Raw genomic sequence first — 27,444 nt, 5'->3', positions numbered from 1 at the left:
CCATCAGCCCAGAGCCTGACGCAGGGCTCGAACTCACGGACCGCGAGATCGTGACCTGGCTGAAGTCGGACGCTTAACCGACTGCGCCACCTAGGCGCCCCTGTTTATTCATTTTTGAGAGAGAGACAGAGATGGAGACAGAATGCGAGCAGGGGAGGAGCAGAGAGAGGGAGACACAGAATCTGAAGCAGGCTCCAGGCTCTGAGCTGTCAGCACAGAGCCCAACATGGGGCTTAAAGCCATGGGCTGTGAAATCATGACCTGAGCCGAAGTCAGACACTTAACCGACTGAGACACCCAGGTGACCCAAATTAGGTTGTTTTAAATGCATTTTTTTTCAATAAAATCATATGAGAGCATGAAACCACATCTTTCACTTCAGAATCAACTTTTCCAGCAAACTCATAGAAAGTAAATTAGCTACAAAAGTATTCAAGCTTTCCCAGTTTACTAGAGAGCCTACCTTAAATCTCTGATACTCGGCTTACTTCCCACCTGCCCCCTGCCCAGGGTAGGTGCCGTTACCATCCTTTTCAGTTTCTCAGACTTAATGCCTCACTGCTGCCTCTCTGCAGTGAGCACGTGAATGACCTTGCAGGGGATCTCTGAGTTTACTATCATTGAAGTTCACAAAATTCTGCATTTTCTTCAGATGAATAATTTCACTTAAGAGATCCCTTTGCATCGTATTTGAATATGTTATTGGATTTTGTGGCATCTGACAGTCAGGCACAAGAATTAAAAATGATCAAGGTAGCAATGTCATAGGTAATGGGGAGAGACATTGGCATTGAATTGAGGAGGGACATTTGAGAAGGAAATAATTTTATATTACACTTCCCATATCATAAAGGCTGTACCTTCCCTGTGTAACCTAATAGCTGAGAGGGCCCCAGAGTAAGTGCTGAGGGAAAGCCCCACTTCCACCCCACCCTGGTCATTCAAAGCCTATAACACGTCTCCCCCCCCCCACCCCCCTTGCAAATGAAACCATGTGCTCCTCCCACTGGAAATTGTTCTTTGACAACTCTAGGAAAGGGCTCCTGGCTTATCATTCTCATGCAAGATGATGCATCTGAGATTCAGAAACAGCCACCATCAGAGGGTGGCTGAGTCAGCTAAGCATCTGACTTTAGGTCAGGTCACGATCTCACGGTTTGTGGGTTCGAGCCCTGCGTCAGGCTCTGTGCTGATGTCTCAGAGCCTGTAGCCTGCTTTGGATTCTGTGTCTCCCTCTCTCTCTGCCCCACTCCCACTCACACTCTGTCTCTCAAAAAGAAACATTAAAAAAAATGTTCAGAGACAGTCACAATCAGACGGCAGCTGGTCTGCCTCCGACTGACCGATGTGTTCTTCAGTTCACTCGGTGGATGTTTCCTGAGCATCTACTTTGTGCTGTGCCCTGGACTGTTAATCACCTTTGGGAGTGGATCCTGGTGAGCTGCCCATTTGGGGTCAGTGGCCAGTCATTCTGTAGCAACTCGAGAGCAGGAAACCCTCCTGGTTATTGTATTGTTTCTTCGAGTGCTTAGATGTCAGACCCTGGAACCAGGGATGTGGAAACCAAACAGACAAGGCTCCTCAGAGTTTACTTCCTGGTGCTCAGTTGGCCTACTTTCAGATGAAACCCTTAACCCCAACTGCCATATGGAACTTAATTCCAACTTAGCTAGGTTCCAGAGTAGAGGATGCTAGAAGTTTTTGTCAAAATGATACGGAAGAATCCTGATTTGTAGTAGAAACTCCATTGTTCTATTAGGTTTCGACTAGACGTGTCATTTCCCTGTAGCGTCCCAGCCAGAGAACCATGAACCTTAGGCTCTTTGTTCAAATATTATCAATATCCCTTTATTTCGTGAACATATACTGGGTCCTTACCTGGTGGAAGAGGTGGGGAAAAATCTGACTGCGTCTTGTCCCTGGGAATTTGTCTGACATGGGAAACAACACCTATCTTCTGCAGCTGTACCAGACTTCCTTGAGGCCCACCATGTAGCTGTTTCTGTAGCCCTAGAACTTGGCCAGGACTTGGTATGATATGGGCTTCCTACAAGTTTATGTAAAAAAAAAAAAACACTAAAGATCGCTGGAAAGGTATCAGTAAGACTGCAAGAGCTTGTGTGTTTGTCCTCCCGTATTTAGTTAGTATCCCCCATGTTCCTGGTCGTGGGCTGGCCAGTAGACGTACCGCTGTCATCTGTGCTTATGATAACGGAGAGCCCTTTATGGAGAGCCCTTAGTACGTGCCGATGCTGACTAACTCCTGATATGTATTAACTTTCTCAATTCTCTCAACAACTCAGCTGAAATAGGAGCTCTTTTTCTCCAGTTTACAGAGGAACTGATAGGCACAGAGGAGTAGAGTAATGTGGAGAGCCAGGACATGGACCCAGGGACGCTGGTTCTGAGAGGGTGCACCCCAACTGATACCTTCTATTCCGTGCTAAGCACACTGCAAGCACTGCCTCATTTCCTGCTCCCCTCCTCACAGCCCGGACAATAATATCACTTCTACCCTTTCACTGACAAGGAAGCTGAAGATGGGAATCGTATACCCCTTGACCAAAGCTAGAAAGAAGCAGTGTATTCGTTAGTCTAAACAATCTGTCCCCTTGGACCATCTGGGGGGCTCAGTTGGTTGAGCTTCCAACTCTTGGTTTCAGCCCAGGTCATGATCCCAGGGTCATGGGATCACTCCCCGTGTTGGGCTGCACACTGAGCATGGGGCCTGCTTGGGATTCTCTCTCTCTCCCGCTCTGTCCCTCTCCCCTGTGAGTTCTCTCTCTCAAAATAAATAAATAAAAATTAAAAAAAAAAAAAAAGAATCTATGTCTCATCTGCCAGCCAGCCCAGATTTCATTCATTCATTCATTCATTCATTCAAGAAATATTGAGTGCCCGCTATCTCTGAGGCAATGTTTTAGTTCCCAGTAAAGGAAATCATCAACAAACACTAGGGTGGCAGATGGCGATAAAGGCTATGGAGGAAAATGAAGGTGTTAGGAGGGGCAGGCGCTTTGGAGTTTGGATTTGGGAGGTGGATAATTTCTCACTGAGCCGGGATGAGGACGAGGGCAGGCTGTGCGCTCTGAGCCTTGGGGGACTGGATTTCACGCAGGGGGAGCAGCAGGGGAGGGAGCTGAGGGGACTCACCCTGCTGCACTCACTTACGTGCGTAGAACTCCTCTTTCATGGTTCCATGCACTTCTCATCTCTGGGTTGGCACAACCAAAAACACCCTCCTTATTAGCCTCGAAGATAAATCCACTTGTTCCTTCTTGCCTTCTGTCCCCAAATGTCCCCTGATGTTAGCCGGAGGCGTCCACTCTGAAGTGAGACAGTTTGCTGTTGCCGGGGAGGCCGGCTGGCTGGCGACTACTCTGGTCCTTCCTGCCCCACGGCTGCTGTTCCCCTGACATCTTTGTGTTCCCAGAGACCAGACCAGCGTGCTGGGGGAGGCGGAGGCTCCCAGGAGCACCTGTGGTTCTGGCAGCCGGGGAGGGGCTCGGGACGCACCCTCCGTGCACTGCTTCGTGCACAAAGAGGCACTAACCATCTCTGTTGAGATCTTCACAGCAAACTGACTCCCTGCTCTGTCGTTCTTAGGGAGCGGATGGCGTTGCTGGGGCCGCTGGACCTCCAGGGATCCAAGGGCCGCCGGTAAGTTCCTCAGCAGACCGGACCTGCCCTGAGTCTGTTTGGGCTTCCCAGAACCCAGGTGTTCACAGGCCTGGTCCTGGTCCTCCCTCTGCCTCCGTGGCTCCTCATGCTGAGTATTCACAGTCTTGCATTGAAATTGTGGGGGAGGGGAGTTGTTTGCTTCCCATTGGGACCGTGGTTTCTTGCCTCTGACATAAACGTTTTGGAGCACTTGGGTGGTTCAGTTGGCCAAGCGTCCAACTTCAGCTCAGGTCATGATCTTGAGGTTCATGGGTTCAAGCCCCGCGTCGGACTCTGTGCTGACAGCTCGGAGCCTGGAGCCTACTTCGGATTCTGTGTCTCCCTCTCTCTCTGCCCCTTCCCCTGTTCATGCTCTGTTCTCAAAAATAAGTAGAAAAACGTTAAAAAAATTTAAGAAATAGAATAATAAAATTAAAGTAAAATAAAAAAATAAAATAAAATAGGTTTGGATGAATGGCCTGGCAATCCAGGATTCCAGAGTCTGGTTTACAACCAGCTCACACAGGCCCTGTGGGTGTGGTTCTCTTCTGAACAGGCACTGGGGAGGGTAAAGGCTTGAGCCAACCCGCCCTGAGGCTACGGTATATTTCAGGAGGCACGTTGGACAGGAGTAGCTCCTGTTATCCAACTGCCCCAAAGAGGAGCGAGAAGTCAGAGAGGGGAGTCACACAGGACTCTGCCTGGCATCCCAAGCTGGCTCGCAGGCAGGTCAGCCCTCCCCTGGCATCTCTGGGCTCTGATGCCAGGAGCTCTTGAGGGATCAGTTAGGACAGCTCGTCCTAACCCCCTGCTGGGAGGAGGAGGGCAAAGCCCAGTGGGTTTGGGTTACTAGTCCAAGGACACACAGGTAATTAATGTCCAAGTTGGGAGTTAAGTCACTTTGGAAACTCCCGATTCAGTGTCCTTCTGCCATTCGACTCTGACCCGCTGTGGGGGATGGCCGGGCTGGGGGCTGCGGGGGTGTTGGGATCCAAAACTAACAGCCGCATAGATCAGCTTTTGTTCACCATCTGGCCAGTCCTCTTGAAGCTGCCCCCTTAGAAGTCCCAGGCGGAAGGGAATATAAAACCTACCACAGGCAGCTTTGCACCGATTCTCGGACACCAAAAGATCTCCCCCACGAACACAGACCGTTTGCCCCAAGAGAGGAAGATACAGCCCAGATGTGAATCTCACATACCTCGGAGCTAAACTGTATTGAGTAAGACATCGATTCTGCCGTGGGACCCTGTGGCAAGCGATGGCTGTGCTTGAAGCTGCCTGGGGTCCCGATATTTCTCTGTATACATCAAACCAGAGTATGCTCTGAGTTTTCTTAGCATAAACAATGAGTATTGGTAGGTTAAAAAAAAAATTTAAAAAGCTAAATGGGACATAATAAAAAAAGATACAAACTGAAAATATTTCCATTATATTTTGAAATGAAACATATAAACCATTTGCCAATCTTTTTGACATAGAAGGAAGGCCTTACTTCGATTTTGGGTCCCCTAGTGGAGTCTCTTGTCGTTATTCTTGTAAAAAGAACATCTACCCACTGACTGTTTGCTGCTTCTTGAAAAAGTGGTTTGAGAATGTAACACCACCTGTGAAGCAATTTGAATGCAGAATCCTAGATCGTTAGGGTATTTTTTTTCCTAATCTTTTATAGCTATCTCGTTACAGCCATCTAGATAGTGAGTCATCTTTGTAAAATAAAGTCTTAACTTAAAGATCATTCTTTTTCTTTTTCCACCTACATTTAGTTGGGTTACCTAATGAATAATTATGTAATTTCCAGGGTGCCTGGGTGGCTCAGTGGGTTAACTGTTTGACTTTGGCTCAGGTCATGATCTTGCAGTTCACAAATTCGAGCCCCGCGTCGGGCTCCATGCTGAGCGTGGAGCCTGCTTAAGATTCTCTCCTGGGGCACCTGGGTGGCTCAGTCGGTTAAGTGTCCGACTTCGGCTCGGGCCATCATCTCGTGGTTCATGAGTTCGAGCCCTGCGTCAGTCTCTGTGTGGACAACTCAGAGCCTGGAGGCTGCTTCAGATTCTGTGTCTCCCTCTCTCTCTGCTCCTCCCCCACTCAAGCTCGCTCTCTCTCTCACTCGAAAATAAATAAAAAAGCATTACAAAACTGTGTAATTTCCACAGCAAAGCACAGCTTGCACAATACAAACAGGATTAGGACCAAGCTGACCTCTTGTGTATCTTCAGCTCACATCATGGGGTTAAAAAAGCCCGAAATAGTAAATATTTTAGTCTTCATGGGCCACGTGGTCTCTGTAGCAAATATTCAGCACCGCTGTGATAAGATGAAGTCGTCATGCACAGTAGGTCAACGAAAAGGTTCCACTGTGTGCTGATACAACTTTATTTGCAAAAGCAGCGAGGGCTGGAGTTTTGCTAATTCCAGTAGTGGCTCCCTACTAGGGTCTTTGGAAAAACAGACCTTCAGGAAGGAATCCAGTGAGCTCCATTATCAGTATTTAAAAATCCCTAATGATGCTGAGTCTTTATTCCAAGTTGACAAAAAAAAAAATCCACTTTGTTTATAAAATCTGTATAAATCTGAATTAAATATCAAAATATCTTCGCCTTTGGTTTTCGTCCAAGAAGCTAACATCACAAGCCTTAAGGATACCTCATTTTGTGTGGCAGGTGTATTAGAATGTAAAACCTGACATCAGCATTTTACCACTTCAAAAGAAACAGTGGCCGGAGATTATAAAGGCGTTGTGGCCTCTTAATTAGAGACACAGGTGACAGAAGAACACTCATCCAGATAGAAATGATAGCATTGATGACTTCATCTGATTGAGAAGCTGTGTTTGGCAGTGATGTGTATCTGGCGAATAAAATGGAAAATGAAGTATGAATTAAGGCAATTTGGTAAACAGTCTTTCAAAACACCAGCTATAAACTTGGTAGGAAGTTTAGGAGCCTCCAGACGAGGGGATGGTGACACCAAACCATCTGTTTAGCCCCAGGCCGGCTTTTTGCTTGTGTTGGATCCCGTGTGCCCAACAAGGTCAAGAGCTGTGGTCAGGAGCTGTGGTGCTGCGTGGTGAGGGTTTGGCCCTCAGGCAGTGTTGAAGATAAAGTACAGAGCTGGGGTTGGACCCAAGTCTTGTGGACCCCAAGCATCTTCTTCCTACCAGGCATTTCCATCTTCAGTCCCCCTGAGTCCATGTAACGTGCTGGAAAGCTTCCCTGTGTGCACATGCACCTGCCGTGATGTGCTCTGCCCAGGGCGCCTCCCTGCTGTGGGGCAGGCAATGCCTGGCAAGCACTTCGCTTCTCACCGAAGACGCCTGCCAGCCCGTGAGGGCAGTTCTGTGTGAGATCGTTTCCTTCCAGAAAAGCCAGTCTGAGAGATCTAATGGTGTTTTTGTGTCTTGCATCCTTCAGGGGAAAGAAGGTCCTCCTGGCCCCGAAGGCCCATCTGGGTTACCCGGAATCCCGGTAAGTGAGATTAAACACACACACACACACACACACACACACACACACACACACACACACAATGAGACCAAAAAACCAAAAACCTGGTTTCTCTGCTACAAAAATGAGCAAACCAAAACATACTGCACCACTGTTTAGGTAAGACATGGTCACTGGGGGAGTTTCGAGTATTACAGAAAATGAGAAGGAGAATCACTAACCAAAGCCAAGTAAGTACATTTTTGGTGGGGTCAGTCTTAACCTCATTCTTCTATGCAGTATGCACTGTTGTTGTTGATTTGTGTAGATGATGTTTTTATCTCTCTCCACACATGCATATGTGTGTATCCACGGTTAAGATCTCTGTCTCACACACACACACACACACACACACACACACACACACACGCGCGCGCGCGCACAACTGTGATAATGAACTATTTATGATAAAATAAACACTTCTTATTTTCCACACTGGTATTAACTGTTCATACACTCATTAAATTTTATATACACTCTACCCAACGCATGTACCATAATATATATGATCATTCCTCTGTTGCCTCATAAATCTTATCGTTATTTTTTTTTAAACTATATTAAGCTATTTTGCATGCATGGCACTTTTCTACCTAATGGCCCTCAAAAGTGAGGTTCACTTGTCAGGTGTAATAATATCTGAGGTTCTTTATTTTTTTTAATATTTATTTTTGAGAGAGAGAGACAGAGTGAGTGGGGGAGGGCAGAGAGAGAGGGAGACAGAATCCAAAGCAGGCTCCAGGCTCTAAGCTATCAGCACAGAGCCTGACGCGGGGCTCGAACCCACAAGCCTTGAGATCAGGACCTGAGCCAAAGTCAGACGCTTAACCAACTGAGCCACCCAGGCGCCCCTGAGGGTCTTGATACACACTGCCAAATTACTTTCTATGAATACTGTTCTGGACTTTTAAATTTAATATACTTCTCAATAGGGTTGAGCTCTCTAGTTAGTTAGTAAGGCTGGTCCAGAGAGATCATATGCTGCCTCCTCCATTGAGAACGCATCCCTGTGGAGTTGGTGGTCTGGCCCGTGCCTGCTGCTGGGGCCTCTACTGGCCACAGCCCCCGACCCCGGCCCTGCATACTGTATTGTTTTATTGCAGCCACACTGGCTTCCTTTTGGTTCGTAGAATGTTCTGCATCCTCTTTTCCAGACCACAGGGCCTTTGCCCATGCATTTCTGTCTACCCACAATGCCTCTTCCTTACCTCTTGCACCAGCTGCTTTTGCCTTTGCTCTTTTGCATCCCATCTCAGGCATCACCCCCTGGAAGTTTTCTCTGCACCCCCTAGGCTGGGGCAGTCTCTCCTAGTCTCTTTTCCTTTCCTTGTGAGGGACTATCTCAGCAGTAATCACATCTTTATTTGTATAATGGTTTCATTAGTGACCCCTTCCTCCAATGTTCATTAACTTATTTGCTCATTCGGCAGAGTCTACTTAGGCACCCACTGTTTGCTAGATATGGAAATCTAACAGAAAAGTCCCTGCTAATCATGGGGTTTTGCTCTAGGCTGTGGGTTCTAGAAGACCAGGCTTTGGCTTCCCACACATAGTGAACACCCAGCAAATACTACTTAAAGAAACACATGGATGAATGAACTGCTCTCTCAGAGCCCTCCCTCCTCAAGTATCTGAGAAGTGACTCCACTGGTCAAAGACACATTTCCCAGGCACCACTGTCAGCTCTCCCTGCAGCCATGTGACCCTGGGGTTAAGTAACGTGTGCAGGGTGCACAGATCTTAAAAGATGTGCTGGGTTGAGAAACCCCTGTTGGTCTACACTGCGGCCCTGCAGCCTAGCCTGTCCTGGCAGCTGGAAGGTACTGACCGATTTAATTCTAGTGATGGTGAAGCTAAGGAGAGAAAATCCTGGTCTGGCTTTTGTGCCAAGCCCTTATCACCACAGCCCTAGCATACTGGAGGAGAGAGGCATGGCTTCCGGTGTTGACTTCACCATTTTCTTAATAATGTCCCCTTAGCCCCTCCACCCTGTCGTCCCTTCCAGGGGAGGGTCCTGTCTCTCAGACATAAGCCAAGCCTGGGCACATGCTATCCCTGCAGCCTCGGGAATGGCTTCCTCTCTCTCACCCCATCCCCCACCCCAGCCACTCTGAATGCCTTTGCCTCTTCTGTATCATTCCTGTGTCAGAAACACTTCCTCTCCCTCTGCCTGGAGGATAAGAATCATCGTAGCTTCGGGGCGCCTGGCTGGCTCAGTCAGTTAGGCGTCCGACTCTTGATTTCATCTCAGGTCATGATCTCATGGTTCATGAGTTCGAGCCCCATGTCGGGCTCTCTGCTGACAACCGGGAGCCTGCTTGGGATTCTTTCTCCCTCTCTCTCTCTGTCTGCCTGTCCCCTGCTCGCTCTCTCTCTCTCTCTCTCTCCAAATGAACATTAAAACAAACAAAAAAAGAATCCTCATAGCTTTCATGTGCACGGTGCACACCCCCTGATGGGCTCTGTGCAAAGAGCTTTCCGCATGTTATAACATATGTACCCTTTGCCCGTGGGCCCTCTCAGCAGCTCATGCTGAGGTCTGGACTGGACGTCATTTTCTCTGGGAGGCGCCCTGAGCCTCCCCAGGGGCTTCGGTAGAAATCTGAGCAGTGCTCCAGGAGCACTCAGCCCCCTACGCCATCACAACACAGATGCAGCCACACACATCCATCCATCTCTGTCCCCAGCACAGCGCCAAGTAGTGCTTCCTAGATCTGGGCTGACCTAGGCCAGAATTCAAGGAACCAGACAGACCCAGCCATGGTCCCCGCCAGTATGTGGCCTGGGGTCTCGTGGAGAAGCCAAACAGAAAAGGATGAAACCATTGACACAGAGCATGCTGTGCTATGTGGTAGGTAGAGGGGGGCCCAGGGGCCCATAGTGGACACCCAAGCCAGACCTGGAGGGATGTCTGTGGAGGGGACACTCGAGGCGAGTGTTCAAGGTCAAGTAGTCAAGGCTGAGAAGGACGAGAGGGGTCAGGAAGAAGGTAGAAGGAGGAACGTATAAGAGACATGGATGTATTTACGTACAGGAACTGGCTAGAAGAAATATTAAGTGTTAGGGGCACCTGGGGGGCTCAGTCGGTTAAGCGTCCGACTTCGGCTCAGGTCATGATCTCACAGTTCATGGGTTTGAGCCCGTGTCAGGCTCTTTGCTGACAGCTGGGAGCCTGGAGCCTGCTTCGGATTCTGCATCTCCCTCTCTCTCTGCCCCTCCCCTGTTGCTCTCTCTCTCTAAAAAATAAACACATTTTTTTAAAAAGAAAGACTAAGTGTTAGGAAGTGGCTTCTGCTTCTGGCCAGGGCCATGGGGGGTGCACTGTGACTTTGCTAACACTCATTGGGCACCAACGGTCGCTTCTGGGAAGGAGAGCCACAAACCTCACCATTTATTAGGCACCCCTCTGTGCCAGAAAGACCCTTCGTATTCCTCCCCCTGCAGTCGGGGAGCATCTCTTTAATTTACTGAAGGTGCAGAAGCAGGTTCGGAGACATTAACGGGCCGCTCAGCAGGTCTGCCTGAGGCAGCTTCTCTCTCTCAGAAAGCCACCTTTCCTTCTCAGACGATCCGTGGGCCACACACGGCCCTCTTCTGCATTTCCCCATGTGGCACTCGTGCTGCTCCCACACATCATGCCTTTGCCCCCGGGGGGTCCTCGGGGTCTCCAGCCAGAGTCTACAGGTCTCCTGCCTGGCCGCGCTTCCTCCTGTGATTGGCTTCCTCTCCCACGCACGTGTCTCTTGACCTCCCCCCTGCTGCTGCATGCATGGAGAAAAGTGCTTTCTGGAAAACTCTTGATTGAAAAGAGGACCAGTACGGCCCGGCTTCCACAGCAGCCCCGCTGGTTTCCCTGGTTAACCTGGTTATGCCAGGAGCGGCATTCGGAAAGGGTTATGGGTGTCCATTGAGCATTGGACCAGCGCCCTGGATGGCCATGAAACTTAGATTCCAGTCCACGGTGGCTTCCCAAGGTACCAGGCCACTGATGGCTTCCCCTGCTGCCAGGCCACTGATGTTGAAGGCACTGATGAGGAACGATGCCCAGTGTCCTGAATGCCTACAGCAGCAGAGACAGCCCCGGTGCGGGGGCCACGTGTCGAGGCTGGGTTAGTTCTGCCTCGTGGGCAGGAGCTTCCGTTCTGACCGCCTGGTAACTCTGTGGAGCACATTTGCCATCTCTTTTTAGGAGCAGGGCACTGAGGGGCTGAGGATATCGATAATTTGCCCAAGACCAGGTGCCTAGTAGTGCAAGAAGGATTCAGACCTTGCCTGGGTTGACTCAGTTTCCCCTCTGCCCTGCTGCCTGGTTGCTTTCCTTCCCCAGACCCCCACGCTCACCCCCAGACCCCCACGCTCACCCCCAGACCCCCACGCTCACCCCCAGTCCAGGTGGTCCAGGATTGGAACCTAAGTCTGTGTGATGTCGTCGTCATTGTACAGAATTCTCTTTCCCGTTTGCAGAGACTTGAATAACGGTCTCTTAGGGAAACCTGAGGCTTCTAGTGACCTCCTTAGGGCAACAGACATGACGCTGTGGTGTCCCAAGGTTGTCTTCATGACATGCCTAGTAGGGGCTTCTGCAGATCAACAGAACCAAGAATGATGCTATTGCAAGTTTTTGCCTTTCCGCTCTGTGCCAGGCGCTGTGGATCGGAGATCCCAGGCAGAATTGTGGTGTTGGGAAGAAACCAGGAGGTCAAACCAGTTCTGTCTGTTCAAGTGGCCCCTTAGCTGTTCAGTGTGGCTGTAGCCCAGCACTAGGCGTGCGTCCCGAACGCAGCCTGTGTCTTCCCTCCTGGAACCTCCAATAGCAATTTGATTTCTCTTACAGGGAGAAGAAGGCAAAGAGGGCAGAGGTGGAAAACCAGGTCCCCCCGGGGAGCCGGTAAGGGACTCTCAATTTTTTACCATTTTATGCACCAAATTAGTAATGTCTCCGTTAACAGCTGCTCTTTGTGGATGAGCTACTGTGACACAGGTGCAGCCAGAGTCACTTTCTCTGTGTTACTTCATTTACTTCTCCTGACAACCTTACAGGGTGAATGCTGCTGTCCCCATTTTATAGCTGAGAAAATGGAGTCTCAGGGAGGTCCAGCGATGGGCCCAAAGTCATATGATGGGCTGGTGATAGAATCAGAACTTGAGCCTGGGACTTCGGCCTGGCCTCCGCATTTTTTTTTTTTTACTGCCCCCTTCAGCCTCAGTCCTGTTGACACGGGAGGGGAGCTGGGGCAGGTAGACGCTGGCTGGAGTAGAAGCCTGATACCCTGGAAGCCTGTAGAAGCCTGATACCCTGGAAGCCTGTTATCCCCACCGAAAACCTGAGCGTTCTGGCCAGCTCCAGGTGAAGGGAGTTCGCCCTTTCTTCAGCTTTGGCCTAGAGCTGCAGGTTTTGTTTTTTCCCCTTTTCTTTTTCTCTGACGTCACCTGCCCAGGACACACAGTGAAACAGACCGAGTGCTTGGGAGGGAGTCTTTGTGCCCCAGCGGCAGTTGGTTGGAACAAAAAGTGGGCAGGGGGTTCTGCCGACCTGTATCTGTGGCCTCACTGTGGTCCTGCACAGTTGCCTGCTTCTCTTGGCCGTGGGTCAGGGCCCGTGGGGCCAGCACGTTTGTCTCCCCAAATCCCTTCCGTGGCCTCAGTACTGAGGGGGAGCTGGAAGGTGGTGTCTGGGCCTCAAGACCCAGCCCTCCACACGCCCACCCATGGCAGAGCGTCAATGATGGCGTGCCCCTGCTAGTATATTATGCAGCCCCGAGGGAGGTGTTCTCCAGACACTGATGTGAGCCTTCTCCAAGACGCATGGCAACTTGGCCAGAATCGCTGGAGAACCAAGCGAGGTGAGACATCAGCCATCGGCGGAAGGCACCAACTCATCTCACTGGTAATGACGTCGGGACGTGACTCTTCCCCAGCCGCCCTGGTTTTAAGTCCTGCTGAAGTCAGAGCTGCAGAACCCTTAGAGCCACTAAGAGGGATTACACAGAAGTTTCTACAGCAAGGTTTCCAATTCCATTTAGTTTGGTCATAAGCTGTTACGACTTCTGCATCTTACACGAGTTGCGGGAAGCACCTTCTTCATCATTTTTCACTGCTTGCCGGATGCCGGAACCAGAATTCACTGCTGAGAGGAAAAGAAAGCGCTTGGGGCAGCAAGCACTGTAAACAAAAGGCCCCTGCCAAGCCGCCGAAGCCGCCGAAGGCTGATGCCCAGCAGAGCAGCCCGTGGAGGGCATGTGGCAGTTAGCGGGGTGAGACTGTGGGAGGGGAGAGAGAATGGAGACCGTCACTATGTGCCCGGCTCGCGCTGCGGCACAGATGCTTTGTTACCTTTTCCACTGTGACCCCCAGAAGATCCCCATGGGGTGTGGCATTATTATTGCCCTAGATGAGGAAACTAAGGCACAGAGAGGTTAAGCAGGGTGGCCAAGGTCACACGGCTGGTAAATGAAGCTTCTGGGACTCACCCTCCAGAGGCTGACTCCCGAGTTCAGTGCTGCGGGACAGAAAGTCAACTTTTTTTCTTTTAATGTTTATTTATTTTTGAGAAAGAGACAGAGAATGACGGGGAAGAGGGGCAGAGAGAGAGGGAGACACAGAATCAGAAGCAGGCTCCAGGCTCTGAGCTGTCAGCACAGAGCCCAATGCGGGGCTTGAACCCATGAGCTGTGAGATCATGACCTGAGCCGAAGTCGGACGCTCAACCGACTGAGCCACCCAGGTGCCCCAGAAAGTCAACTTTTCTGCAGGTATGTTATTCTGAGAGTTGTCAGGCCTCGGTCTGCATCCAGTGTGTTTGTGGATTGCCTCTTCCAGTTAGGCCTGTGTCAGGCCTTGGGCCTAGACCAGTACGAGGCCAAGTCTGTTCTGGGCACCCGGTGGGTAAGTCAGTACGTGAGGAGGCAGGGAGTGGGGGCTTAGCAACTCCCACCTGGGAGCCTTCCAGAGTGTGCCAGGCGCTCACTCCGGAATCTCAGTGTGTGGCCCTTGTGACGTCTTCTCTCTCTGAGCTGCCTGAGGAATTGGCCTGGGAATGAGCGGCACGGGATCCCATAAAAGCAGATCCAGAGACAAGGATTTACGGCAGGCGGGGCGTTTGGGAAGTGCTCCCAGGAAACACCGAGGGCGTGAGGAAATGAGACTGGGAAAGATCCCCACGGGGAAAGCCACCGACATCAGGCTAGGGAGTGAGCCCCTCCAGGGTCAGCCAGGCCAGTGTCACTGGAGACCCTCTGAGAATTTGTGAGGAGCTCACTTGGAATCCATGCCCCCAGCCCTGCCAGCCAGTCCATCCATCCGTCTGTCGATTTCAAGCCTTTTTAAATAGAGGATTGCTCCCGGAGGTATTAACGAACACATTAACTTCCACACCTCAATGTCAGGCACCCCCGAAGGCTGTTCTGCACACAGCTCTCAGCCTGAGCAGGGACTGCTTACCGATGATGGGCCCCCCCTTCAGGGAGCCAAGCGGATGTGGTTGGAAAGCAGCAGCATTTGCTACACTCGGTGTATTTTTTCAAGTTCCTATGTGTTAGGGACATGGATGGACAGATAGACAGATAGTAGATAGACAGATGGGTAGATGATGGATGGATAGATATGTAGATAGATGGATAGATTGGTTAGATAACTTATGTTCTTATATGTTAGGGACGTGCATGGACAGACAGACGGCAGATAGACAGATGGATAGATGATGGATGGATAGATATGTAGCTAGGCAGCTTTTTGAGTTGCCTGTTGTGTCATCTTTATTAGGAGGTATTTGAGCAATAATTACAGCGTATAATGATGTACAGAGACTCTGGAGCCAAAATACCTGGATTAGAACCCCAGCTGTGTGACCTTGAACAGATCACTTAACCTCTCTGTGCCTCGGTGTTTGAGCTGATGGAAAGCGATCATGCTTCCCTCAACGGGTCGCAGTGAGGCCTCACTGCCAGAACACGTGAGGCACTCAGTTTGTGTCTGGTACATGGAAGGCCCCCAGGAGTTGCTGACTGTTATGCTCGGACCAGTGATGGCCATGTCACCTGAGGGCAGCAGGTGTGGGAGCCAGGCTAGGACCGTGTACCCGTGGTCATAAAGCCCTGGGGAGGGGGAGGGGGGTTGTGCTGAGTTTGCAACTGAGAACAGGTCCAGGGAAGGGAAGATCGAGATCACACGGCTGGACTCGAATCAGTCACACAAACCTGCCCCACCCCCTCCTCTCCGCGATTTTCCCTCCAAATCCACAGATGCGCCTCACTCTCCTTCCCCACTAATGGGCCCCATCGGATCCTCAAGGTCTCCAGGCTGTGAAAAGGAGGGGAATGTGGGAGAAGGGCATCTCCTCCTGTCTCAGCGAAGGCGGGATCCGATGCTGCCCCACCCCCCATCAGTGGGATGTGCCCTTTCACCGGCTCCCTGGACTCCACACACCCCACCCCAACCACGTCACCTGAACTTCAGCTCCCAGTCTCTCGTTGGCTGTTATTTGTGGCTAGTTGTGCCCAGGGCAATGCCAGGCTGCTGGTGGTGAAGAGTTTGAATGGCCCGGGTGTCCCCACAACTTCTTGTAGTAAAGAGAAGCTGGGCCAGGGAAAAGGAGGGGTGAATGGCAGACCTTCCTGTCCGAGGCAGCTGCCGGCTGAGATGAGCAGCCTTCGGGGATGTCGCACGCAGCGGGGATTCAGTCTGGCTTTGCCATTGATGAGCTCAGTAAAGCTATGGCTTCTCTGAGCCTCAGTGTCCCCAAGTGTGACGTGCAGCAGTTGATAGCTACCTTGAAGCGGTTCTGTGAGTGAGCACAGAGTCATTGAGAACCCAGGTGTCTGCAGCGTTTTGCATCCAGAGCGGAGCACTTTTGAGAACGACCAGGGGCCACTAGGAACAGTGGCTTCAGACATGACACCCTGTGTAACCAGCACAGTCCAGGGAAAGTCCAGGAGCGTGTAGCCTGGACACATGGGGGGGATTGGTACGGACTGAGGTGGAATACCGTGCCGGGAAGGAGGGTTGGCAGGGGTGAGAGACTGGCCGCTGGAAACCTAACGCCGTGAAGCCCAGGTGGCCCGGAGGGAAGATCCTTATCGTGGTGTCCCCAGGCTCTTCTCTTCTTTACTCTCAGGGCAAAACTGGAGACCCGGGTCTACCAGGACCAGAGGGAGCCCGCGGCCTGCCCGTAAGTGCCCCTGTGTGTGTGTGCGCGTGTGTGTGTATGTGTGTGTGCATGCGTGCACGTGCATGCTTGCTGTCCATAGTACAATGCAGCCTCAGCCGCCCGGCTCCTGTGCTGAGCCCGCCCACTCTGGATTCCCAGAAGTACCTCTCTTCCAAGGCCCTGGTGCTCCTACGTAATAAATTCAGTTCTTTCATGTATGCATGGCTGTAGGATTATATTTTCAAAATGACAACCATTGTTGCCATGTTGTTCTAAGTTTTCTTTGTTCTTAACCCGTTTACGATCATTTTAATGGGATTTCTCTGGATGATAGAACCTAAAAAGGAGTCTTAATTTTAATTTTGAACACTTTCCATGGCTAAAGGTTTTTTCCCCAATTACGAAAGTAACCCATTCTCCTTGTGTGACAATGACAGTACTAATACAAAAAGAATAAGAAAAATAACGTTTTAGAGAGTAAGATAGAGTTACTTGTAATTCTACGACACAGAGGTAAAGCTGTGTTCACATTTTTGTACATTCTTTCCAGATCTTGGGGATGTAGGTATGAATTCTGTATGAATTCTGACTTTTATTTTAAGTATGAATTCTGACGTTTATATTTATATATCAATCTATATCTAGCTGTCAAGCTATTATACGTGTAAACATACATAGATAATTTTTCTATAAAAATGAACTCTGTATTTGGGGGTTATTTTTTTTGGCTAAATGTTTCATTTCTTCATAATTTCAAAATTGTTTACACAATTCCATAAATTTATTTTTAGGAAAAAAACATTATTTTTAATAAAATTCCTAAAATCCAATTATCTGGCAAGAAGTAAGAGATCAAAATGCTGCTTCTATTTCCTTAATGTGTTTTTCTGTTAAAATCAATAACTCACCTGGCTAGTATTCAATAAGAAGGAACTGGAACACAAAAAGCAATTTCCTTTTTCCTAAATCTCCTTGCTTTTCACCTGATTGTCCTTTAGGAGAACAAAATCTAAGGATGGGGAATATTACTTCCTATGGTGGAATTAAAACACAGAATTAGTGTTGGCTTTTTTTTTAAAGGTGGTTCCTGGCTTATTGGAGGAGAAGGTCTTCCTTTTAGCCAAGGGGATCCATTTGCTGGGACCCGTGTTGGGGCAAGACGCATTTCTCAGTTGAGACTTGCAAGGAATCCTACCTCACTGTAGGCACAGGGGTTAGAGACCCATGTTCTCTGGCTGGCACAGCATAAGTCAGAGAGCAAGGCTTTGAAGAACCACACGGCCTCTAAGATGGACAAATGTGGGTTCAGCTTTCACCTTGTCACTTACTAACTTTCATCAGGAGACCTCTCTGGACTTCTGTGTCTTCTTCTATGAAATGGAGATCAGAATATCTCCCAGTTCTGTAGGGTGGTTGTGAGCATGTAATGAAGCGCGTGAAATTCCCAGCCGCGTGCCTGGCCCCGCGGTGAGGCTCCCTCCATTGATTTTGTCCATGATTATATGGGAAGAGAGCGTACCAGGGGCCCCAGCTCTGGGATGGCTGGATTTGGGATTCTAGTGTCTTCGAGGAAGGTGCTGGGGCCCAGGCAGGCCCTGACCCTCTCCAGGGAAAGAGAACTGGCCTGTGTTGAACAGCAGAGAACACTTGCTTATCTCTTAGGCGGTGCTGGCAGCAACTCGGCCAAAGTGAGTTCTATCGCCATTTTACAGACGTGGAAACTGAGTCCCACTGAAGAGAAGTAGAGTAGCCGAGACCCCCGGCTCCCAAGTGGTTCTATTCCATGGTTCTATTCCAGACCTGATTCCAAAGTCGGCCTTAAGGGTCCATGAAGCCCCTTTCCATAGATTAATTCTGCAAAGCTATCTATGCCTGGCAGGTGTTTTCAGTCTTCTCATTTTGTAGGTGATGTTAGGACTCCCGAGGGCTGAGCTGACTTCTCCGAGGTACAGTGGTTGATCTGAGCCAGCTTCCTTTTTGTCCTCTGCCTCAGTCACTGACGCTTCCTGGCTGGTCACCGAGTGACGGCCCGGCTCTGGTGGTGGCACCTCGTCTAATCCTCACCACAACCCCACAGACAGGGGTCACCTCCCCAGGGATAGCCGAGGCCCCTGAGGCTCAGAGGGGGAGCCACGTGGCCAGCGGCTTAGCAGGGATGTGGAACCCACCTGGCCAGGCTCCCGGCCCCTGCGTCCCCTGCATCTCCTGGAGCCTGAGAGCTTGCACCTGTCCCCACACCACCTGCTGCTCCAGAAGCCTTTCCCAGAACCCCCCCTCCCAGAGGCAGGTGAGGTCACACATTCTTACCACCCAAATCTGGAGAAGCAGGGTAAAGAGCACGTTCCCAGGGTAACAGCCACCACATCGGAGAGGCCGCTAGGTGGTCTCTCTTTTCGGACGGCCAGGCCCTGTGGTGGCCTTCTCCCCAGCCAGGTCTTCATTCGCTTTTTGGAACCAGGAGGTAAAATCAGGGCATAAGGTGAGAGGAGAGCGTGGTGGGGTCAGCCAGGAGACATTGGCCTTGGCTCTGGATGGCCTGGTTTGGCCACAAACTGCTGCCTCCCGGAGCTGAGGGTGACAGTGGGGAGGGCGTGCTCTGCAGTCAGACAGACCTGGGCTTGGGTCATGGCTCTCCCGCTTCCACCTGTGACGGACAGGCCTGAGCCTGCTGCTTCTTACGTAAAACGGGGGAAAGACGAGCCATCTCCCAGGCCTGCCATTACACTGCAGTGACAGGATGTGGCAGGGGCTCCACGGGGAGGGATTTCCTCCCTCTTCTCTGCTACCACCTGAGCTGCATGCACGGGCTCTGCTCACACAGGTCCGTCACTCTGTGCCAGCCGCCGGCTGGGGACCGGCTGGCCGGGGGCACTGGGTGCTGCAGGGGCTCAGAGCAGTGCTCTGGCCAGGATGCCCGGTGACAAAGGTACGAGGAGGGCCTCGGAGAGTGAGCGCGTGAGGACTGAGGGAGACGGGGCTGGAGACAGGAGGCTGGTAGGGAGGAGGCCTCCAGCCAGGAGGAATGTCCCGATGAGGAAGGGATCCGCCGGGAAGAGAGGACATGTGTGCCCGGGCCTGGAGCGGGAAGGGAGTGCCTAGTGTGCAGCCTGCAGAGGACACAGAGCCTGGGACGTGGCACGGTGAGGTGGCCAGGTGGGCAGGCGCCCCTCAAGTGGGGACCGTGCCACCTGGGTGTCAGCAGGTAGGGAAAGCTCCCCGAGACCAGAGCTGGTGAGACGCCAACCCAGCAGTCAGGAGAGTGTGCAGAGCAGGGACAGCGGGAGGGCCTCGGGTCTGGGCAGACCGGGATCTGAATCGGATTATTTTCTGATCCTGGGACTCTGGGCAGGTGTTTTCTCTCTCGAGCCTCGGCGTCCTCACGCGTGAAATGGGGTTGTTACACAACAGGCTGGTCTGGCTGTTAGAAATGATGGTGTCAGCCCTGCTAACGGCTTCCGCTTTGCTCGCAGGGCTTGACGCTCTGTAGCGGTGCGTCAGGTGATCTCTGTGCAGGGAGAGCCCAGCGCTGTGGCCCAGGACAAGGCTGTTGCGGGGGGCTGGCCACAGCTGCAGGAACGAGGGAGGTGCCCCGAGACCCACCTGTAGAGTGAAGGCAGGGAAACACGTACCCCAGGGGCCAGGCACTGGGGGTGCAAGCCAGACGGGGGAACATCAGGACGATGACGCTCAGGAGGACATGGGGCGACACCCTGGCTCGCTGGAGCATTTGCAGGAACAAGCCTTGCAGCTCTCGTCATGGTGCAGAGTCACCCCGTCACCCAGCATCAAGGGCCTAGCCTCTGCCTGGGGTCTAGAGTGTGAGGCGTCAGGTGAACCACGGCGAGAGGGGGCGCACCTGTCACCCCAGGTGCCTGCCCCTTCTCGCCTGTTCAGCCTGCCCTTTGGTGGACTAATTCCTCTTTCTTCCAGGGCTTCAAGGGACACACAGGCGACTCTGGTGCACCGGGTCCCCGGGTAAGTGGACGTCTAGCCTTGGCGGCCGGCCCAGGTGGACGTGAGCTGGTGCTTCTAGACTGAGGGCTCCTGGCCCCGCAGGCCAGCACGGCAGCTGGTTGCCCAAGAGAGGACAGCGGGCATCATGGGAAGTGCCATGCCCGGTCTTGGTCTGGTTTTTCTAAACGTTCCTTCTGGGAGCCAGACATTGAGGTACAACCGATGTGACCAAATCAGCCCGGAGTCAGGAGGCCTCTGTGGGTTGTGCTGCCTGCAAGCTGTGCAGGGGGCCCAGGGCTAACGTTCTTCCCTCTCCTTCGGATGCCCCAAACAGAAGGAACCTGGAAGGCTGGTCAGACCCCCAGCCGTGCTCCGTTTAGGGACGGGAAAGCCGAGGTGTCCAATGGGTCAGCCACTGAAGAGGCAGAATTCCCCACCGGTGTGCCTGGCCCTTGGGCTCGGTTTTGCCTTTGGTTTAAAGAGGCACAATGGGGTCCAGGCCCTCGCAGCTGGCCGTGTGGGCACTGCAGACCCCGGCTTCGGCCAGGACTCAGTGGGGCTCTTTCTGGTGGGCTGTGCTTCTGGGTCTTTCCGCCGCCCAGGTGCGCGGAGACCAGGCGCTGGCATTCTGCATTCTCTTCCCTAACGTGGGTATTTTGTTTCCACTTCCCCCTTCTAGGGAGAGCCTGGTGCCATGGGGCCCCCTGGCCGGGAAGGGTCGCCAGGAAAAGATGTGAGTGTGGGTGTCCTGTGGGGCCCGGCTGGGCCTGTGGAAGGGGTAGAGAGAGTGGAAAATGTGCATCCCTGAGGGCTCTGGAGGTTGGTGCCTGTGGAGGCTTGCATAGGCAGATGCTCGGAACTGTCCAGTGATGTCTCTCACCTGCCGGCCCCTGGGGTCCTCCTTGGAGTCCTGAGGAGGCCCTGGGGGTCTGGGTTTCCAGCCTCAACAGTTGGGGCCTGTGCCACCCCGTAGCTAAGGAGGCTTTGCTGAATCGATCTTTCGTACCTGTTAGTATCAGTGGTGGCATTTTGGGTCCGTCCTCACATGGGCTTGAACTTCAGTATCTCCCAGATTATCTCTCCAGCCCGGCTGCTCCGCAGTCTAATGAACCCACCATCATGGCCACCACTAACATGTGCTGTGTGGCATTTAAATTTTTTTTTAATGTTTATTTATTTTTTAGAGAGGGACAGAGTGTGAATGGGGAAGGGGCAGAGAGAGAGGCACAGAATCCGAAGCAGGCTCCAGACTCTGAGCTGCCAGCACAGAGCCCGATGTGGGACTCGAACTCATGAACCTCAAGATCATGACCTGAGCCAAAGTCGGACACTCAGCCAACTGAGCCACCCAGGCGCCCTTCTCATGGACTTTTTGATCTTGGGATCAGGGCAGGGCAAGATATCTTTTACCCTAGTCCTACCGATAGAAAACCTGAGACCCAGAGAGGTCCAGGGACTGACTGGTGGTCGCACAGGCTGTCAGAGGTGGGAGGAGGTGGCTTGGGTGGGAGGCGGCCTGGGTCAGCTCTGCGTGCCCCTGGGGGACCAGACCTCATACATGACACATGTGGGAGGTCTGACATGTGTGGCTGCAACTTGGCCTCCTGGGAGTGGTTATTTGCTCAGGAGCATGGGCACAGGGTCCATGTCCAAGGGGTCCAAGAGGTCCAAGGGGGTCTCATGCCCACCCTTTATATCCGTCAGGATCTGCATTTAAATCCTGGGGAAGTGCACCCCACCCATGGCTCTTGATGCACATTGTCTTCTTGAGTGACCTGTTCCATGAGATCATAGAGCTAGAAGGGCCTTAGAGGACCAGCCAGGCTCCCATGTTTCTCCTCAGGAGCAGAACTGGCTTTACAAAGCCAGTCTAGTGTAAGCAGCACCCTGTCGTGCAGCTAAAAGCAGAACAGCTGCATTGACCCCGGGCGGGGCCCTCTCCCAAGCCCTGACCCCGGAGGCACCTCTCAAGGCCAAAGAGCAGCTTGAAAATCCATTCCCTCTCAGTACAACTTATAGCCAGTTGCATGGAAGGAGCTCCCCAGGCAGGAGTGTGGCTGAGCTTAGCTCCCCTGGCAGGTCAGGGAGCAGCTGGGACGGGAGCCTAGGATGCCAGACCAGGGGGCAAGTGCTTTCTCCCTCCTTCTCAACTATAGGACTCTCTTCGTTTTAGAGCTCCATTTTCTAGAGTGTTTGAGTCTGCTCGGTAGGGAGCATGGCCGAGCTTCTGTGTTTTCATTCATAACATGGCAGAGAATGACAGCCACGCCACGAGGCTGCTTGGAAGACCAGGTGGTGGCTCACCACCACGTTGCACCCTGGAAGGCACTGTGTGCACGGGCAGCGTTTTTCCTACTGTGGCAGCAGAGGCAGGAGTGAGTTCAGTCACCGTCCAGTGAGTCAGGGACAGACGTCCAAGATGGCTTCTCTTCAATGGCTGCCTCCCTTAGTTCAAAATGGCGCTAGCAGAAATCGCTGTGGGATCGGGTGGACGGTGTCTGAGCAAGTAAATAAATAAACCAGGTTCACGCATTTACCCATCTACATGAAATGAGTTCGTCCATGCTTGGAATCACTGGAGATCGGTGATGAAGGGTCTGAACAGTTAAGTTGGGTCTCTTGGGGAACGTGATGAAGTTTGGCCCACATTTGAAACTGTGTCTCCATTATCTGCATGCATCCCCTTTGTGATAACGTGACCCCTCTCTGTTTCAGGGTGACACTGGACCCACAGGGCCACAGGGTCCCCCAGGACTAAGGGGCCCACCGGTGAGTGTTACTCTCCTCTATGTTTGCCTGTTAGCCCAGTGACATTTGGTTGGCTCATCCTGGTACAGCCCTGTGTGTTGTTTAGAATTGACAGTATTATAGGGGTGCCTGGGTGGCTCAGTCGGTTAAGCGTCTGATGTCGGCTCGGATCATGATCTCGTGGTTTGTGAGTTCGAGCCCCGCGTCAGGCTCTGTACTGACAGCTTGTAGTCTGGAGCCTGCTTTGGATTCTGTGTCTTGCTCTCTCTCTCTGCCCCTCCCCTGCACATGCTCTGTCTGGAGATCCCTGCACATCTCTCTCTCAGGAGATGAATAAATGTTAAAAACAAATGGCAGTATATCCTAGAATTTGGAAATAGCTACTGCCCTAAGCCCCACTAGTGCCCTACTACATGTACCCTAGGCTATTTTCTGGGACCTCGTGGCATGGCAGGGCCCTGTAGGACTTCCCTTAGGTCATTCTAGTGTGTGATGCATGATCTGTGTATTAGTTTGCTGGGGCTGTCGTAGCAAAGAATCACAAATTTAGTGGCTTCAACAACAAATTTATTGTCTCACAATTCTGGAGGCTAGATGTCCAAGAAATTTCCTGTCTTACTATTCCAGAAGCTAGAAGTCTAAGATCAAGATGTGGACAGGCTTGGTTGCTTCTGAGGGCTGTGAGGAAGAATCTGGTCTGTTCCCCTCACTTAGCTTCTGGAGATTTCCTGGCAAGCTCTGTTGTTCCTTGGCTTGTACAACATGACCCTGATCTCTGCCTCTGTCTTCACATGGCATTGTCCCTGCGGGCATGTCTCGATGTCCAAATGTGCCCCTTTTCTAAGAACACTAGTGGTATTGGGTTGGGACCCGCCCTGCTCCAGCATGACCTCATCAAACTAATTACATCTGCAGTGACTTTGTTTCCAAATGAGGTCCTGTGCAGAAATGGCACAGTTGTGACCCATGCTAATGATAGAAGGAATCATACAGAATCCAAATTAAAAGAAGATTCTCTTTTCACCCCACCTCTACACTCCAGAGGGAGCCACTGATAATAGCATTTTGTGTTTATTTTAAAATGTCTTCAGTGCACCTATAACCATGTAGATAGAATGCACATCTGTTACACGACACTTTATCTTTGCAGTTTGCTTCTTTGCATGGTGTATGTGTGCGTGTGTAAATTTTGGAGGAGTATGGAGTAGATGAGTGAATAGCCTGTAGCATAGGTATACGTGGGCTTCCTGGGTCCCGGTTACACAGCTGGTAAGAGCTGTAGACAAGACTTAAACCCAAGACTTTCTGACACCAAATCCAATGCTCTGCACCTACCACAGCCATGGCCATGTTCTTTGTCCTCAGAATCCTACCGGACGCACCTGGGACAGGTCTTAGGCATTTGAATGCCACATCTTTTTGGAACTCACCAAGGGACACCTCTTTCTTGCCTGGTGGGGCCACAGTGACTCACATCCCCCTTTCTATACTAAGTCTGAAGCCCGAGGGATGCAAAGTAGCCAGGTGCCTCCCACGCCCAGTCCTGGATCCCCTGCGTCTGAGGAAGGGCATGAAGGACAGCTGTCAGACCAGGATGCGGGCAGCTCAGTGAGCCCTACTATTCTAGGTGTTTCAGCAGTGGGACACATGTCCCCTGTGTGCAGTGATGGGTACACCATGTGCTGGGGGACTGGCCACAGGGCGACACCAATGCTCAGGAGCAGGGCATTTGGTGCTTTGGGGATTTCCATCCCAGCCCTGACTTCATATTTTCAGATCACTGTCTGACCGTGTTCTTCTCCTCTTTTTGGAACATGGCATTTGCTCATCCAACAGCATGCACTGGGTTAGGGAGCTGAGCTGTCCACCCCCCGCCCACCATTGGTGGTGTCAACCTGCAGATCCTGGGGGCATCAGCACCATCCCTATATGCAGGGACCAGGAGGCTGACACCCGGCAGGTCTCCTCACCAGGGACACTTAGTCCCTAGGGATTGGGATGCCCAGCCCCTTTACTCTTTATGTATGCATACAGACCAGAAACAGATACTCAGTACAGCTGTGGTGTTAAACTTTCGTATGGGATGAGGAGAAAATGTCCGAATAGGCCACGGGGCAGGAATGTAAGGGCAGAAAGATGGAGAAACCCTGCTCTGGAGCCCCAGGCACCCGCTGGGGCCCCTTCGGGCCATCCTGAAGCTTCCACACCCAAGCTCTGGAGTTAAGCTTGCATCTTGTTTTACAGACTGGGTGAGTCCATAGAAGGATCACCCCCCAACCCCTCTGGTCCTGCTTCTTTATCTGTAAAGTGAAGGGAAGTTGTGAGATCCAGTAGTTAAATTAGTGAAGTTTTGGAACAGTGTCCAGCCCTCGGAACATTCCCAGCACTGGCCCCCTCCAGGGTCTCCTGGCACAAAGTGGCATTCTGTACATCCTTGATGAATGCCAGTGTGTTGAGGAGCATGGAAAAGGGAAAGGAAAGCAGCATGTGGGGAAGAGCGAGTACTCTGGGACAGGTGTGGGGAGGGGAGATGCTGACAGCAGGCCCCGGGGGAGGATGCCAAGGGCCTTACACCCACATGCAGGAGATGGGCCTTGGCCCGGAAGCCCCGAGGTCCCCAGAGGTGGCTTTGTGTTTTTCTAATGTGCCACCATCAGTGCTGAGTGGCCATCACAGGGACTCCGTAACCAACAATAAACCACTAGAGTTTGCCAAATACTTAGTTGAACGCATTAGAGGAGGTTCTAGGTTATCCCTCTGATAACCTCTTTCTCACTCAACTGGAATCGATCGGCCTTCCTGAGTGAAGGGAAGATTCCTCGCAACCTCAGCAGGTTCATACAACCTTGAACCAGACACGGAGTGGTTATGGAGAGCTTCCAGGAAATACTGGCAGTCCCAGTGTTGGGGACACATGGGAATTTACCTATTCGCTCTCTGGAATCCTACAAGGCCGGGGCTCTGACTGTCCCTGCTCCCAGATGAGAAACACAGGCAGAGAGGTCAAGTCACTCACCATAGATCACACAGCAGGGAAATAGCAGAGCCAGGATTTGGACTCAGGCAGTCTGATTCAAGAGACTGCAGCTGAAGATCTACCTGGGCCTGTGTGTGCCACATTTCCTTCTCAGAAAGATCACCCTGGTGGGAGGTGCGCAGAACAGGAGTTTGGAGCATAGAGGAGGGGCTGTGGTTTCCAAGACAAGTGGGGCATGAGGAGTGGCCTACAGCCCAGGAGGGAGCCAGGTCCCAGCCCCTCCCGGCCCCCAGCGCCCTGACAGGTGACAGGTGGCTGCCCTGAGCCGCCCCTCCTGAGTACATCCGCCTGTGTTGGCACCGATGATAATGCGTCTTGGCCCTTATCCTCTCTGCAAACCAGAGGGAGGAGGAGGAGAGAGATAATTACCATAGGGATGAGCCAAAGCACATATTTTTAGAAAAACGCAGATGGGTTGGTGGGTGGGCGGAGGGAGGTGCCGGGAGGAGCCACCACATCACATTCCCTGGAGGGGTCCTGTGCGGATCCTGGGCTTTCTCTGTGCCTCGGCTTCCTCATCTGTGATACAGGGATAAAGATATCCACCCTTCAGGCTTCCTGGAAGGATCATGTGAGCTGTGCCACATGAATCATCCGTGGTCACATGGGCACTTCTTAGGCATAAGATGTGAACCCTATTTAATCATGATCACCAGCAGGTCGTGTCTTTCATGAGACACAGGGCTGGGCTCCGAGCTTCCTGGGTTCCAATCCCAGCCCCTTCACTTCTGTCTTGGGCAGGTTGTATAGCCATTCCGTGACTCAGTTTCCCCATTTGTAGAATGGCAATGTTTGTATCTGTTGTGCGCAGCGAGTGACTGCGTGCAAAGTCCAGCGTGTAGGACATTGGCTCAGACAGCGTTAGCTTCTTTTTACTATAACATGTTTCCCTGAAGCTGACTCACTGGTGGATGCGTGCTTCACAGATTATAGGATGTTAGCACCTTTTGGTTACAGGATCAACGGAGAGTGGTTTCCTGGGATGTTCTTGGTGCATTCATTCCACAGAGTATCTCCTGTGTGTCTGGCACTGTGCTAGATGCCAGGCATAGAGAGGGGCAAGACACACACTATTCTTTGGGCTGCTCCCAGCAGGGAAGAGAGCCACATAAAGACACAGCCATCTGGTGGGGGAGGTCCCGAGACGGAGGAGAGTGGTGGGCAGAGGCAGTGACCAACCCAGCCTGCTGAAGCCAAGCTGTGAACTTCAGCCTTAATAGGAATTTGTCTGGTCCTCAACGGCATAGCTAGAAGAATTCTTAAACTTTCTGATTTTTGCACTACCAATGTATTTATCACAATTTTGGGTGTGCACAAAATACCCAACTCAGAGCATGCAAAATCATTTGGGTCAGTCCTGGATTCTGGAATGAGCAGACCTTCAATTTAGTGGCTCCACGATTGTGCATAGCCAT

The 27,444-nt window shown here is 51.7% G+C and overlaps 1 protein-coding gene and 1 non-coding gene across 6 annotated transcripts in view; one reads left to right on the top strand and one right to left on the bottom strand.

Moving 5' to 3' along the window:
* The window catches only part of COL22A1 (collagen type XXII alpha 1 chain), a 259,317-nt gene that overhangs the window by 213,150 nt on the left and 18,723 nt on the right, over positions 1–27,444 (top strand). For all 5 annotated transcript variants that reach the window (XM_042923636.1, XM_042923634.1, XM_042923635.1 and 2 more), the window contains 7 exons: positions 3,607–3,660; positions 7,074–7,127; positions 11,980–12,033; positions 16,258–16,311; positions 20,221–20,265; positions 20,924–20,977; positions 22,960–23,013. In XM_042923636.1, coding sequence (XP_042779570.1) covers positions 3,607–3,660; positions 7,074–7,127; positions 11,980–12,033; positions 16,258–16,311; positions 20,221–20,265; positions 20,924–20,977; positions 22,960–23,013 — 369 coding nt within the window. The remainder of the gene's footprint in view (positions 1–3,606; positions 3,661–7,073; positions 7,128–11,979; positions 12,034–16,257; positions 16,312–20,220; positions 20,266–20,923; positions 20,978–22,959; positions 23,014–27,444) is intronic.
* On the bottom strand, positions 7,908–7,992 carry TRNAQ-UUG. The gene has a single exon. It is a non-coding gene; the product is annotated as a tRNA-Gln (tRNA).

The sequence above is a fragment of the Panthera leo genome, chromosome F2 (assembly GCF_018350215.1).
Source record: "Panthera leo isolate Ple1 chromosome F2, P.leo_Ple1_pat1.1, whole genome shotgun sequence".
Taxonomy (NCBI): Eukaryota; Metazoa; Chordata; class Mammalia; order Carnivora; family Felidae; genus Panthera; species Panthera leo.
This window is presented reverse-complemented; position numbering and strand designations above follow the sequence as displayed.